Source organism: Lissotriton helveticus, chromosome 8 (genome assembly GCF_964261635.1).
Source record: "Lissotriton helveticus chromosome 8, aLisHel1.1, whole genome shotgun sequence".
Classification (NCBI taxonomy): Eukaryota; Metazoa; Chordata; class Amphibia; order Caudata; family Salamandridae; genus Lissotriton; species Lissotriton helveticus.
The window spans coordinates 1,289,503,391-1,289,520,066 of NC_136069.1; the positions used below are offsets into that span (position 1 = coordinate 1,289,503,391).

Consider the following 16,676-nt stretch of genomic DNA (forward strand, 5'->3'; position numbering starts at 1 on the left):
GTCTGGTCCCATTCACAGCATTTGACTGGGTTGATTGGTCCGGGGGCGTGTAAATATGTTTTGAGACAGTTACTTCAGAAGCTGGTTTAACTTTCCTAATAGCGGTATGATGAAAGATAGGATAGGTATGAATATCTGTTGAAGGTTGGAATTTAAGTTGAACCCTCCCTTTCCTTGCGCGCTTTCTTTGTCTTTTTGTTAACTTGACTTTAGTATGGATTATTGCGTGTTGTGCTTCCTCTGTTTGACCTGCTTCATTGTCAGATTTTTCTTTACATAGCTTGCTTATTTCTTCCTCTACATAGCTGTTTTGGGTAGAATCTCTTAATATGTATTGGCTTCCAATTTCAACATCAGATTTTATTGCCTCAGTATTGCTCATAGTTTTGGTGTTAAGTTTTGTATCCATTGATGATTGAACCGCCATTAGTATGTCATTTAATATTACTGGTAAATTTGACATATTATCCACTAGTTTGCCACATGCACAGCTTGGCTGGATAGTCTCTGTGCGAAATCCCTTATCAACCCTCCCTAGAAGCAGGGTTGCCATGTGGTCCAACCTGGTGTTTATGCCTGAAATATGGCCCGCTATGAGATTTATTAAGTCGATTTGAACGTCCATTTTATCCGACTGGAAGTTCAGTGCTTTGATTGCCTGGTCTAAGGTGTTTAATAATGTTTTGCTCCATGGGGACTTATCTTCTTCTTTGGGCTGTGTTTCCTGGACATCTAATTCTTCGTCTGTCCTGCTCATTGAAGATATCGTAATTGGAGATTCCTGGTTTAAGTTGTTGTTTGTCCATCCTTTAGTTTTATTTTGGCCTTTGTCCCGTTCGTGGGAGTTGACACTTGGATGCAATGGTGTAGATTCCAGTCTTCCGTTACACCCTGGTCCGTTTTTCTCATGTTCTTGTGATCTATAATTGGCATGCGGACCTTGGCTGGTCTTTAGGTGTGCTTGTAACTGAGATTGGGTGATTTTTTCCATTCCTGTTTGTATGCCCAAGCTTATGTCGTCAGGTAGGGAGAAGGAGGTTGGCCATGAGTCATCCTGTGCGGCAATTTGCCCCACCACCGATTTACTCCTTGGTGTTGCTTCTTCCACCTTGCCCTTGTCCATGGACTTTATTTCCTTATCTCTTTCATGAGATTGGGAGTGGTTCTTATTTATTTGGGGTATTACCACAATGGAATTGCCACAGACAATGTTACTTTTTTGCTTGACAAAAGACTGAGAGATTTGTTTCTGGTCAGGTGGATTATTAATTGGACTACTCTCACTATGAGTGTCCTGTGAATCCTTATTCTTCTTCTTTATACTATTTGATTGTAGCTGCACATTCTCTTTTACACATGGTGCCGGTGTGATTGGGCTTGATTGGAGGGCTTGTTCCTGCGTTTGCCCGTAAGTTGACGTCATGGGGTCCTTTAGAAAAAATAATTTTTGGATCCCTATATTACTTTGTTTTGAACTAGGGGTTGTTAGCTCAGGTGCCGACACTAGTCTCTCTCTTTGTTGTGCCATCCTCTTCCTTTTTCTACTTTTTTCTTGACCTTGCACTTATATTGAGACGCACTTTTCCAGATCTCATTCTTTAAGTCTATTTAATAGGATTAAACCTGGCAGCCTGGTGTCCTGGTGTCCTGGTGCCCTGGTATCCTGGTGTCCGTTGTGCCACCTCTGCCACTTCTCCTCCAAATCCCACTCCACCTACACTCCCCCTCCTCCCAAGACTGTCTGCCCCTCTAATCGGAATAGCTGCCGTCAGGGAGGATAGCGAGATGCGGTTGCGGTTTGCGGAGTCTAGCGAGGTGTAGCGTGAGAGGTGTGGTAACTGCTGGCTTTGAAAGTCACTTTTGGAAGTCAGTTTTACCAGGTATTTGGTAAAGCCAGGTGGAGCCCTGTGTCTGGAGTTAGTCCGCCAATAGTCTGCCAAGAGTCTGCCAAGAGTCTACCGTGAATGATAAGTAGTGTCAGGAGGATATTACCATTAGTTACGTGTTTTGGCCGAAGGGGCGGTTTGATAATGCTTAGTATAGTGCTTAAAATGCGAGCAGTAAAAAATCATATAATGCTTGTTGACACGATAAAAATGTGTTTAGGTTGTTTGCCAGTAATGCCGCCAGTGCGGGTGCCTCCCAACCACGCGGGCTTGCTGCAGCTGTGTCAATAAACAATTGCCAAATCTTTCGTTTTTTGCTGATGACTTTTTGCTTGGCTGCTGACTCTATTATTGTTTCACTGAGTTTTTTAGCTCCCTGCTGCACTCTGCTCGCCACAGGCAGCAATGCTCATTGAGTCGAAAGATAAAAGGATCGAAAAGTTGGTGGAGAATCAGCTCGCACCCCAGTCAGCTTGCGTGGGATCCGTGATACAACAGGCTCTCCCCTGCCCCCCCTTCCTCATTTGTTGCAGGCAGGCAGGGGGAGTATGTCCAAATATGACCAAAAACGGCCGTGTACAGAGGCAGAGGCCGAGCTGGGGGCAGAGATGGCAGAGATGGGGGGTTCCCGAAAACGCTGGTGCTGGTGCTGTGAGCCTCACCTCGTCTTGCCGCTTCACCCCCGCCGCTTTGCCTCGCCGTCTTCCACAGTCTGTCCGATGATCACTGCAGTCCCTGCAGTCCCTCGGTTAGCGCCGCTCGCATCCAAGGTCCCGTTCCTTTACCGGCGAGCAGCTTGCGACCAACGGCACTGCAGTGAGTGGTGACGGAATGGTGACGGTGCTCCGTGTGCTCTGAACGGGATCGCAGATCTGGCACTGCTCCGCTCTCTCTCTCTCTGCTCACACTCTGCTCCTAAACTCAAGTGTGTTCTTTGTCTTTCTAACATATTCATAACCAAATCACCAATTTCTTCACAACTCTTTTCTCTAAAGGCCAGCCAAATCTTCACAACTCTATGAACTTCCTTATGTGTGCTACTCCATGTCCCATTTTATGTTTGTTGGAATTCTACCATTTGGTTCCTGAACCATCCAATCTCAACTTTTCTATATATCCTCTTGTCTCCAAACTGTAACCTTTTCCACTCTCCCCTATACATACATTTCTGCTTCCTTATTTTACGCCTATGTACTAATTAATCATCATAGTCTACAGCATCCACAGATTATACCATACTTATTTCAATCATTAGTCAGTGGCACCTATTTGTTTCAAGAATGTACGTTTTCCACTTTTTAAAAAAAGGGTATGGCTGGCACATCTGTCCCATACAAATTCCATTATAATGTCACATGCTCTTTCTGTCACAAAATCTTGGACTCATTTTGAAATATTTTACTGATTACCAACCTACTACATTCGTTTTCTTGTCAGTCTTTCATTAAATTTACTCCATTAACAGAGTTGTTACCTTATCCCTACACTTCACTACAGTAGCTTACAAACAGTTTGACTTCTATACTCTTCCGTGTCTGCTCTGACAGGTCAGTTTTAATGTTTTGCTTCTTGGAGTAGTGATCTATGTCTCTTTAAGTTACCACTTAGAAACCTACAACAGCACGCTGCAAAATAATTTAGGGAATGAGGAGCAACGGGTATAGACAGCCTCAGTTTGACCTGCACTATGTCCCTAAGTTATATGAAGTCATAAAGTGTCTGCATGCTCTAATAACTTTTAATTTGATCGTATTCTTTTCTTAGACAATTATCTTACATTCTGTTTCCTAATATGTTGTATTATGCAGCCTGAATTGTTATTGCGAGACATTTCCAGGAACAGGATAGTCTGCTATTAAGAGTTTATGTGTGATAAACTAAAAATAGAAAACAGAAACAAGTAAAAATACAGAAGCCTCAGATGTGTTTATTGTTAGTGCATACGATTTCTCTGAGACTTATCCCTTTGCTTCTCTTGTCTTTTAGTGTGCCCGTTATGATAATGTGTTTACTGCTGAAATTCTAATTGACAGAGGGATAAATGTAAATCATCAGGATGAGGACTTTTGGACACCAATGCATGTGGCTTGTGCATGTGATAACCCTGATATCGTCCTGTTGCTGCTGCTGGTAAGTGAGCATTGCTATTCTTTTAGCAAATTTGAACCTAATGGTATAAATAGTATAAGGCCACTTCTCAAAGAATAGCAAAGTTATCTTAGTCACTAATAAAGCTTTTCAGAATTAAGTAAGTTTATCAACTGCTTTCAGAACTAGGCATTATATTGAAGTAAATCAAAATCTAAATAAACACGAGGCAATGGCGGTAAATAAATGCCAAGAAAGACACATTTTTGACATGGGCCGTTGCTAATCACATTCTGCTTTGAAATTCAGATATTGCTTGCATTTTTTGGAATGAAAGATTACATATTTACGGATCTTGGCTCCATTTCCAGCTAGTATGGACATCAGTTTAAATGCAGAAATATTCAATAAGTGCTGATATGTATACACTGCTAGCTAGAGCAGGCACAGTTTATAATTGCACACGCCATTCTAAATGCTAGAATGGCAATATATTGAAAGGTGCACGTTAGAGAAGAACATCAGTGGGATTTTCTGTTAAATTATTATAGACAGTTTTTAATTAGTCTCATGGGAAGTTACACATTAGCAAACTAATCTTGAGCGTGCAGCTACTATATCATCAACTGTAATCCGGGTTTTATCTTCGGCAGCAGGTTGTTGGTGCTTACGTTTTAAATTTGCTTTGTCCAAATTACTTGTGTGAAGGCTTGCATTTGTTTCACGGATGTGTTCAAATTTTTTTACAAAATAAACCAATGAAAATGCCAAGTGAAAGTTAAACAGGGCAATTTAAAGTATTAAGAAAGCAATGTTTATCGGTGTTAACTCAGAAATCTGGTTGGCTCAGCACATAATCCTTATATGTAGAATAATACACAGACTGAAATAGGGTCACTTTGAACATCAATTTAAACAATATTCATGAAAACTTTAGGCTACAGTCTCCGCTGTTGATAATCAATATATGAAAAAGGGTTTTCCAGAAGTGGGACTGAATTAGAACTCTGCCAAGACTATCAAGTTACTTGCAGAAATCATATATTTTTACAGAGAAAAGGAGATTCATTCTCCATTTAATGCGTTTTTTAGTCTTTTATACTCGATATACATTATACATGCATCATGCAAAAATAAGAAACACACATCCATAAGTGTTTTCATGGTTTGATAACCAAAACAATTGTAAGGATTCGAAGAATACTATATTGGTCCACTGCTTGAATCTTTTGAATCGAATAGCAAACTAATTAACACAATACTATATTTGAATACAGCAGACACTTCAAATGTAAACAATATAAAGTAGGCCATTTAGGATGAAGGCCTATAAATTATTGAGGGTTACTTGCTGGAACAGGTATTCGCCAACGATATCTATGTCTGAGTGAAGGAATATTTTTTTCTATAGAGATTGAGTTGGCTACAGATAATAATAAAGATGTGTGTGAGAAAGTAAAAATGTGTTGGTAGTTCAAATTCGACAGTGTGCTATAGAAAAATTGAATCCGTTGAAAACAGACAAGTGGTTTGAACTTGAATTTTAGAAACAGTATACATTTTCTGTTTGATAAGCGTTTATATTAACTAATTAATTAATTAATTTTTAGGAGTATTAGTTATTGCATTGAATATTTTAAACTATACATGTGTACAGCCATACTTTGTTAACATATATTTTCTCAATGTTCCTATTTAATCGTAGTGTTTTGTATCTAAGCACTTGAAAGATTCACATTGACAGATTTGCCGTGATCCCTAGTGTAGTTGTGATATATATTCCTGTTCCCTGGCTTCCTGGAAAGATCTGAGGTACCAGGATAATAACTTGACATACAAAGTGGTAGTTACTATAGATCATTCCTCTTTTCATGTTTTCAGATTGTTAACAATTTTCGACCTCACAAGCCCTACATCAATGTCACATTGTGTTGCTTTAGGAAAATAAATTATTCTGACATTTCTGGGCCTTTTACACACTGCATGGCAGATGATGCTTCATAAATAATAATAATCTGGGAAAGTTTTCATGGAATGTAATGCCTAACATTGATCTGCACAACTTCTGAGTCCATTAAAATTGAATTATGTTTTAGAAGTGACTGTGACAGGTGCTCCAGGGGACATATTTGACTTGAAATTGCTGCCAAGTATGATTCTTTTTATGGTTAAATCTTCTGTAAGAGAGATGTTGGATTTTACTTTAAGCCTGGTTTCAATCTCATTTTAAAAATACCACTGAATGGTACTATGATGGACTTTGTTATCGACCTGCTGAGCCCAATACAGCATATGCCAAGCACAATGAAATGTTTCCTGTTAACTGCAATACTTGACAGGTATTCCTTAATTCAATGTTAGAGAGGAGCCTTTGTAGTGTTTGCTTGTGATTTTCTTTTTCATAAAATCTAGTTCCCATTATCTAATATATTATCTACTGGAATTAGAGTTCATAAAGATAATGCTTTGATTTCGGTAATCTTCACAATAAAAATACATATATCATTTCAATTATCACTGTTACAAGCAACAACACAGTGTTACAAGCAACAACAAGCTTGCAAGCAACAACACAGTGTGAATGGTATCTCTTCACTCGGATGAGGGATACAGTGTTTGACTCTGAGCAATACCACAGTAATGTGTAAAAGTCAAAAATTCTTTCTTTTTCCTGTCTAAGATTTATATGTACAAACATTTAGAATATCAATTTCCAAACAGCGTTTTTTTCAAATCACTGTTTGGTAATCACTATATTTAATGTATGAAACTTATTTTTAAATTAGTGATTTGTAGGTTTGTCGCAAATAGACCTACCTTGAGATTATTAATGAGCTGTGTTGCAATTTGCAGCCCATTAGGAATGACTGACATTACAGGTATGGTGGTCTGTTGGGGGTTAGCATACCACCATATCTGTGATTGCTTTTAAATAAAGTAATCTTTATTTGTAATGCAACCATTTTCCCTAAAGGAAAGCAGGATGTGTTTAACAATTGAAAATTTACATTTTATATTTTTTACGGAAGGTAGTAAGTTCATAGTACCACTGCATACTCTTAAAATGCTTTGGTAAACATTCACAAAGAAGCATTTGCAAATGGCTTACCACCTCCTTTGAGGAGGAGGTAAAAGATCAATGTTTTGTGACTGGAATTAGGTCTCAAAACATTAATATATACCACTACAATTCGGTATTTGGAAGTGACACCCTAAAAACACCCCTTCCAAATACAGAATCAGAATTAAGATGCAATCCCAAACCGCAGTTCGGAAACAATTTGAGATTTGTACATCAGAAAGGCATTTTTGCGATCACTTAAAATACATTTTTGTTATTTGACTGCAAAAATCTTCTGGTGTAATTACTGTAACCACACCAGAGAGCATGGGGAGCACGGGGTCCGGTTCCAGAGGGTTTGACGCAGGTACCGAGTGGGTGCCTGGTGACGCGAGCGGTGTGCCAATTTCGCCATCACCCCCTCCCGTGACCCATGGTGTGAGACTCTCTCACACTACAAGTGCAACTGGTTCCTCTAAATCAGAGGCTATCTTGAAAAAGAGTTTTTCCTTGCACTTTTTACACTTGTTTTTCACTCACACGCCCTCTGGTCTGGGTGGGCCTTAGCGCGCCCATACCGCCGAGGTTTAGTTCATTTGGTCCTGACGAATGCCAGGTTCATTTGCACCGTAATTGGCAGAAACATGTGGACCTGACCTCACCTAAGAGGAAGCAGCCGAACAATCTATTTGGGCCCCTTCCGATATTCTGTTTTTAATATGTCTAATTGATCACCTAATTAAATCCTTTTTGTGACACAACCTAGACATTTTTAGTTTAAATAACACTATCACTACCTCACTTGTCACTTCACAAAAAAACCAGCTCCGCAGTAACTCTGGCGTCGAAGCACACCGGGGAGGCACTTGGCCTCTCCCGGTGGGGCCCAATGATGAAGCATGTCACCAACCATGTTGGTGAGTGAGGGCCTTCTATATAAATCTAAAAGATATGTATTTCTATCCCCATGCTCTCTCTGTTGTGGTTACAGTAATTACACTCTTTTGTTGTTTAAACTATATTGTTGGGGACTAAGAGTGTATTCGTTACATTTTCCCTCCCTCTCCCTTTGATGATTGAGGTTTGCAAAAATCTTCGTACATCTGGCCCTTGTTGGCTTAATGAGCATGTTCTAATTATCTATATCCTAAGCATATGTGATATGTATAAATTTGAACACTTGCCTAGTATTGTTTTGAATGTGTGCTAACAGACTCTATGATTTTAAGGTATAAATGCTGTGAGACTCAGTGAAAATTTTGTGTACCATACATCTACTAAAAATATTGAACTGAACTATTTACTGCAACAAAACATATGGTAGTTTTCCCTGTTCTCTTAACAAAGTAACTTGTGCTGTGTCTTGCCTACTATATGTCAAACATATAGAGAAGTGTACTCTTGATTGTTGAATTTTTCACAATTGTTGAATTTTTCATTATGCGACTTGGAAAAACTGACCCTGGTATTTGCTCTATTGGTTTCATGCACAAAGCAGAACTGCCAATGTACCTTCTAAAATATAAGCATGAAAATCGTGGGTCCAAAACTTAAGCTGTGGGAGCCAGATTTTTCAATCTTTCAAGCAACACAATGCAGCAAGTCAACTTGCTGAGCTGCACTGCATGAAATGGAGAAGACAGGAATGTGCCATATTTACCAATAGAATGCAGCACACTTAGAATGCAGAAATAAGGAGGAGAAATAAAGATAATTTTCCTTTTTGTGCCACCCCATGTAAGGCTTAGAATTGTGACGCCTCCCCAGGTTTATCAGTCTTAGCAAATCTGGGAATGAGTTGTAATCCATGTGTGGGAAAACCCAGGCTCCACAAATAGAATGCCTTTCCCAGGGCAGACTAATGCAAGGCAGTGACTTGTGCTGCCTTGTGTTGCTCCAGATTTCCAAAGCGTTGCTTGGTAAATCTGACTTTAGTATTGTGTTGCCCGTACCACATAATGCATGATACAAGGGGAGCCCAATACTATGATAAATCTGTCCCTAAGTGTTTTGCAGTACATCCCCTCTTGTTTTGGAATTTTAACAAAATTCCATGAATACCTGAGAGAAGAGAAACTGTTTTCTTTAAGTCCTTCAGAGTCTAAAATGTTGCTCGTGAGTAATATAATGAGTGATGATTTACATATATCGAAAATACCTAGAAAAATGTGCTGTTGCGTTCTATGCTCTGTCGCTTTAATTACCTCTGCTCATGCTCTTTGCATTTGGCATGCGCTCTGTTATGTTTTATTATTCATTCCATGTTCCATCTAGAACACTAGAAAATAGTTCCAGTCAGACTACAGTTGCGCCTGTGATCTGCATCTGGATAGATGTACTGCTGGGCTGTCCGTTAATAAACCATCTTAATTAGTATTTGGCTTTGGAGATTTTTACAAGTGCATTTCACTTTAAAACATGTTTTTTCTTATTTCTTCTGTCTGTGACACCTGGGTCACAAAGCATTCTATGTGAGTAGCTCTGCGTTACTCCTCTTTTGCTTGTGAATTTCTTTCATGTGCAGTTGAGTCTTTAACACATGTCCACTACCTTCAGGTTGACTATGGAGACTGGCATGCCTGAAGAAAGTTTGTTAATGCTCATTTCAAAATTCCTATCAGAAATGTAATACACCAGGTAAAGGACTCTGTGGCTCAGTTGTTTAAACTAATGTATTTGGACTACACCTCATGCCTAACTGTAACCACTGGCCCAAGGGGATTTAAAGAATAGGTGAATGCAATTCCATCAGAACACATGCCCAAACATCCAGGGCTTGTGTTATCTAGGATGATCAACAGCCATTAAGGGTGATACCTTCTTGCACAGGAGAAAGGAGAAGGTGTCATCCTATATTTAAATTCACCCATGAGCCATACTAACCAACCTCAGAAATTTTAGTCATTCCAAGTTCTTTGACTTTGAAGTGTGATTTGAAAAACTCTTACATATCTAGAAGAGGTGAGTTCTCAGTTCTCTGCAGAAAGAAAGATAGGAAATGGTGCCCGTGATTTATTTGGTTTCTATTTTCTGCCATATAAGTTATTTTCAACTAAAATATACAGCCTATCTGTGACCCAGATAGAGTTAACACCCTGTTTTGTTGTGCATAGAACGTATGACAATAGCCTGCCCTTTAATGGATGCAAAGGTCTATTCAAATAGAATGCCTTTCCCAGGGCAGACTAATGCAAGGCAGTAACTTGTGCTGCCTTGTGTTGCTCCAGATTTACAAAGCATTGTGTGGTAAATCTGACTTTAGAATTTTGTTGCCCGTGCAACATAATGCATGATACAAGGGGTGCCCAATACTATGATAAATCTGGCCCTAAGTGTTTTGCAGTACATCCCCTCTTGTTTTGGAATTTTAACAAAATTCCATGAATTCCTGTGAGAAGAGAAACTGTTTTCTTTAAGTCCTTCAGAGTGTAAAATGTTGCTCGTGAGTAATATAATGGGTGATGATTTACATATATAGAAATACCTAGAAAAATGTGCTGTTGCATTCTATGCTCTGTCGCTTTAATTACTTCTGCTCATGCTCTTTGCATTTGGCATGCGCTCTGTTTGTTTTATTATTCATTCCGTGTTTCATCTAGAACATTTGAAAATAGTTCCAGTCAGACTACAGTTGCGCCTGTGATCTGCATCTGGATAGATGTACTGCAGTGCTGTCCATTAATAAACCATCTTAATTAGTATTTGGCTTTGCAGATTTTTACATTGGCGACGAGGGAGAAACTGCTTTTGTCTGTAAGAAGCACAGGAATGGAGAGTTTCTTGAACCCAGAAGATTTTTGAGGAAATCTGAATTTTGTTTTATTTTCGTGATTTGGATGGTAATTTTATTTTAAGGCAGAAGGAAGAGAAACAGAAGATTTAACTAATTGTGCCTGCACCAAGGATTTGAAGGAATTTTTTTGTTGGGTACTTCGGATCTACAAACTAGAAGAGATCGTTTGAAGGACACCTCACCGGAACGTTGTGAGCAGCAACCGCGGTATCCTAGCAGCATTGCAGAACGCACGCTGCAAAGGAAAACAGCGGTATCCTGGCACCAGCGGCATCTCTGACGTTCCAGGAAATCCTTGAACACGTCATAGCCTTCATCCACTCCCACGTAAGGACGCAGACTGACGTGCAACTCGACGTGGCAGCCATTTTGAGGTTGCCATAGCAACAAAATACAAGAAAGGGAAACCGCATGGACAATTTATCGTTTCATAACATAAATTAATTTATAAGTGAAATACCTTGTTTTCTGGAGCAGATTATTATCAAAGAAGCGTTTGGGTTAAAGAAGGAAAAATAAAATAGAAACTATGGTCATTTTCGATTGGTGAGTGTTAAAACATTTCCTTTAGCTGTTTATTCAGAGGGAGTTAATTCAGATGGAGTTATTCAAAAACTTCTCAAGTATTTTAAAGGAAGCTGCATAATTATACTATAAACCTAATTTTTTGAAAATGTTTCTTTAAATAACTTAGGATCTTATTTAAAAAAAAAAACTTTACCAATATTTTGGAAAAATGCAATTTGAACCACCAGGAAAGTTCTTACAGAATAAGGGTGATCCACCCTTACCTTGGTCAAGATGGAAAGAGGAATTTTTAACATACATGAAGGCAATTGATGGTGAACGTATGGGTGCAGAAAGAAAAAAAAACATTCTATTACATTGTCTGAGATCTGAAGGTCAAGACATTTTCAGAGCAATACCACAAATAACACTGCAAGAAGGAGAGGAGAATATTAATGTGTATGTTGAAGCTTTACAAAGACTTGAGAAAAGGTTTAAACCCCCAACTAGCATTGCGCTAAGCAGATTTAAATTTTATACAAGGGCGCAAAAAAAAGATGAATCGTTTGACGATTTTCTTACTGCTTTAAGATTTTTATGTGTTCATTGTAAATTTGGTATGATGGCAGATGAAATGATTAGGTATCAGATAATTGTGCATGTTAGGAACAAAAAGATTGAAGAGAATCTATGGGTTATGGGTGATCCTACATTATCTGAAGCCATAGCCAATGCTAAAGCTGTAGAGCAATCTGAAAGTTGAATGCAAAGTGTTATACAAAGTACAAAGAAGACTGAGCTTATAGAAGAAGTTTGTGCTATCAAGTACAGATCTGGAAATAGACCTGAGGGTAGTGTTAGTAAGCTAGAAAGTATCCAACAGAAATTTGTAGTGAATAAATACAACAATAACCATGCATTTAGGAGCAATTCTAGTTTTGGAAATCAACACTCATGTTATAAATCATGGGCGGATCTAGCGGATCTCGCGTACGTGAATTTGCGTATTTACGGATTCGCAATCCGCGAGAATACGCAACTCTCGCGGATTTGCGGATTTTCCCGTTTTTTGTGTTGGCGAGCGTTCGCGCGGATTTTGGGACAATTTCGCAATTGCGAACTTACTTTTCGGCTCGCAACGGCCGCGACTATGTTGTTTCTACATCTGGTTTATCATCACAGGTTCACAGCACCCTCTGTTTCACCACTGCCACCCTCTGGGACACCCATGCCACCCTCTGGTACATCCTCACTGCCACCCATTAGGTTTGTTTATCACTGTAGTTTATGGGGGTTGAAAAAAGCAAGCACACCTCCCCTACTTCAACTGCCATGAATTAATTTGGGGTTGATTAATGTGTCAGTTATTTTGAAAGTTCCAGTCTGGCTGGCACCTGCTTCCTTCCTTATCTGTAATTTGCTTTCTGTTGCAGTGCAATTTTTTTTCCCAGGACCTTTATGGTCTACTTGTAGCTATTCTATGAGCCTGCTGTTTGGGTCATAGCAGGGTCATAGAATAGTTGCAAACTCTGGAGGGGCCCCTCAGGAAGCACTAGAGTGAATGTTACTAATGTTAAGTTTGAACTTTTGCACCTGCTCATTGCTTTCAGTTTAGCAAAAATCGTTTTTTCTGCAATTTCGCGCGTTTTTTGGGGCGCGAATCCGTGCGAGATCGATTTCGGAAGCCGCGAATGCTTGCGAATACACTAAGTTTTTCTTTGCGACGTGTATGTTCGCGTGATTTTGTGCGTGTTCGCAAGGCGCTTGTAGCTATACGTTTGCCAAGTTACCCTAGCGGTCGTACACGGGCGCGGCCATCTTGTTTGCGTGACGTAATTCCGTTTCCGGCCGCTATGTGTAATCTCGCAAACTGTGCTGCTCGCTAGTACAATTTCGCGCGTGCTCGCGAGGAAAATCTTGCGCGAACTTACCCACGCGGTCGGGAACGGGCGCGGCCATCTTGTTTCTCATTCATTGCTATGGTTCTGGGCATGCTTTCTGTATCCTCTCTGAATCTCTGCCATCCTTTGCTTGTTTGAAGTTTATTTGATCTATTTTACTTATTAATCTATCCCTCTATTTTTCTAGCAATATATTTTTGTGTTTTCTGCTGCTTTTAGTTACTTTTAAACTACTTTTTTAAACTCTTTTCTTTTCTTCTTCACTATTCTATTTCTTCTTTATCATTTAACTTTATTTCTGCCCAGACCATGGTAAAGGGAGCCGGGAAGCACCCTGAGAAGGGGAAGGGTCCCGCACCCCGTGACCGGCTCCCGTGCAGGCGTTTGAGGGGGAGCAAGTGGTGCCACGGGAGATCTTTAGCGCAGAGGAGGTGGCCGCACTCATCTTCCACGTCCCGCGCCGCCTCCCCAAGACGATCCTGGGAGGCGGCAAGATCGCAACCGGCTATGGCATCCGGGAGCGCCGGAAGCGGTGGGAGAAGGTGTGCCGGGCCATGTTTAAGCTCTCTGGGGTCCGGCGCACATATAACCAGGCCACCCACCGCTGGACAGATGTCATGGACCGGGAGCGGGACTTGCTGGACGCGCTCGGCGTAGAGGTCCCCGGGCTTGGTGAGTAGTAGTAGCTATTCATCACTACTCTGTTTTATCTGGCTCTGTCATTTGCAAATCTTTGTTCTTTACCAAGAGCAATAATGCTGCCGATTACATTGTAGGTAAATTATATTTCAAAATCTTCTATGCATTTCAGTGCACTGCTCTCCTTCTCAGTAGCCTTGATTGCTACTATGCTTATTTGTTTTGTATTTTGTGTTCATTTCATTGGCCTGAGAAATTATGTATGAGTGTAGTGTAAAGATAAGAACTGCGTAATGCTAGACACTAAGGGTCATATTTTCAATTACCGGCGCATCCCTGCAAAGTAGCAGGGGTGCGGCAGTAATTGTGTGCCATGCCACCACCACCCATTGGCCCAAAATGTCACAGAAGCCTTACGCATCTGTGCCGTAAAGGCGGCGCATTGCTGGAGTTGCGTGCCAACGATGGCGCAGCTCCAGCAATGCTCTGGGTACCCTATCTCCCCAATGCTGCATCAAGCCGTACGTCGGCTTTAAGCGCGCAGGGTTTGAGTCATGCATCATTGTCCTAAAAGTGACTGATTGACATCTTGTAGATTTCCCTCAGCCACTTTTAGGATTCGTTCCTGCGCAGGTACGCCCTCCCTTGCGCCGGAACGCCCCCTGATGGCGCAGGGCTTTACAACGTGATGCATATATACGCCGCACCAACACCATGGCGAGTCTTTTGTTCTGCCGCTGCGTCACAAAAGTCATGCAACAATGGAGGAAAATGAGCCGCAAGGGACTTCTAAATCAGCCCCAACAGACTGAAGTCCAGTCCTTCCTTTAGACACATGGCTATAAGAAGAAATAGTGGCGGTGGTCGGTGGATTGATAGTTTGAGTATTCACTGATCTGCAAGCAGGATGGACTTTGTCTGTCACTTCGCGTGCTGCGGACTGCTGCCTGCCAGGCCTAGGCAAACATCTTTAGTAGTCTGTTTATTGAGTTACATAGGAACTTTCTAAGTCAACGGTCCGCAAATCAGGCAATACGAATAACGTAGTATACCACATGAGATAGATCCCGTGGAATAGTTGTCTATCTATTTGCTATTTCTCCAAAATATTTTGTTATTGTTCTTTTGGAATGTTTGATTTGGTTGACAAATCTCATCCATGTTTTCTGGTCTTTCTTTCTTTCATGTTGTACATCAGCTCCCCCCAAGGGCAAGAGGACACAGGAGGAGGGTGCTGTTCAGGAGGATGCAGGCCAGGATCGGGCAGGCGAGGGCTCCTTTGCTGGCCCCAGTAAGTTTAAATTTTAATAAAGAGTACCTATTTTTTCCTAGCGTTCCTCATTCAATTTTTTCTAAATCGTCTTTGATCTTCTTGTAGACTGGATATAAATTCTTATCCTGCCTCGAATAGGACTCCATGTGGTATTACTAGATTATTCTTATTAGTCTGTCTGTGTAGCTAACTAAGATTGGACATTTGGCAATTCCATTGTACTCCCATTCTATTCAGCAATAGCTCTATGCACTGTCTCCTTACTGACTAGATAGTGTGGCAGAGTCATTTAGCTCCCAAAGTCACAGATGATTGATCCCCAATGATCTTTAGATTATCCTACGCAGGACAAGAGTACGGAGTCACAGTCAAGAAGTGTCAGAGGCACTCATGCTTGCAAAAATTCCAAAACCTTTAGCTCATCCACTCTAGTCTGGAGGACCAAAAACCACAGAGTCTATTTAAGTTTAATAGCTTTATTAAAGGTAAACACATTTATTAAAATCAACTTTGTCATAAAACTATTTAACTGAAAACGGAAAAGTGCTTAGTGCTGACGATTAATTGGACACATTTCTTGTGGTCGAGCCGAGCTCTCACCTGGTTTGAACTTGATCCTGGACTCGTGTTCTTAGAAGTCAAGCTTCTGTCTGTTAGGAGAAAAAGTGGTGCGTGTTAAAAATAAAAAGCAAGCATTCATCAGTTGTGCATAAAAGTGCAGCAAGACAACAGCCTTCCCTGGAAAAAGGGACTTTTTTACTTTAGAGTAGACAGTCACAAATTATTACATTGTATTCTGTTTTTTTAACATTTCTTTATGACTCCTAGACCAAATATTATATAGTAGTGAGTGGTGTATTTTAACATTCTTAAATGTACTTTGTAGGTGGAACATCTGGTGGCGGGGCCAGCGCGGAGGTGGCGGTGTTGGGCGAGGACTCGGAGGACTCTGGGGAGGAAGCGGTGCAAGAGCCGGCAGACGGTCCTGTGGGGGTTCCCACGGTGGTGGCGGGAACAGGTAAGCTATATATTCCTTACTTATTGAGATTGAAGACTGCATAGTGTGCTTTCTGCACAGGTGTATTACAAATCAACCAGGTAGTAGCCTCCTCGAAATGTACTCCGACTTAGCTGTGAAGTTTTTGGTGAGAAGAATCCCAATAAGATCTTAGATGAACGTGATGGATGGGATGAACGAAAAGCGAAAGAAGGGTGTAAGTAAGTGGGACGCGAAATTTTATGATGGCTGGCAAAGAAGAACGATATGTGTTTGCTTGGCCCCCGAGGTGGCTGGGAAGGAAAGAATATGGTATGGTGCATGGCTGGGTCAATGATGAAGCAAGGATGGGTGGAAGGACAGCAGCCTGGGTGGGTGAAACAGAAACTGTATGTGTGCGTATACTTAGAATGAATGGATGCCTGGAGCATGGGATTCTCTGACTCTTAGATAGCACATGTGTATCTAGAGAGAGTAGATGGTCGCTGGATGAACTAAGTGTTACCTTGAAGAGCATGTACCACCGCACCC

The 16,676-nt window shown here is 40.7% G+C and overlaps 1 protein-coding gene across 1 annotated transcript in view; it reads left to right on the forward strand.

Annotated features, from left to right (window-relative positions):
- MYO16 (myosin XVI) overlaps nt 1–16,676 on the forward strand; it is a 2,830,569-nt gene that overhangs the window by 557,982 nt on the left and 2,255,911 nt on the right. Inside the window, exon 4 of the mRNA XM_078658257.1 lies at nt 3,873–4,016. Within this exon, the coding sequence (XP_078514383.1) occupies nt 3,873–4,016 (144 nt within the window). The remainder of the gene's footprint in view (nt 1–3,872; nt 4,017–16,676) is intronic.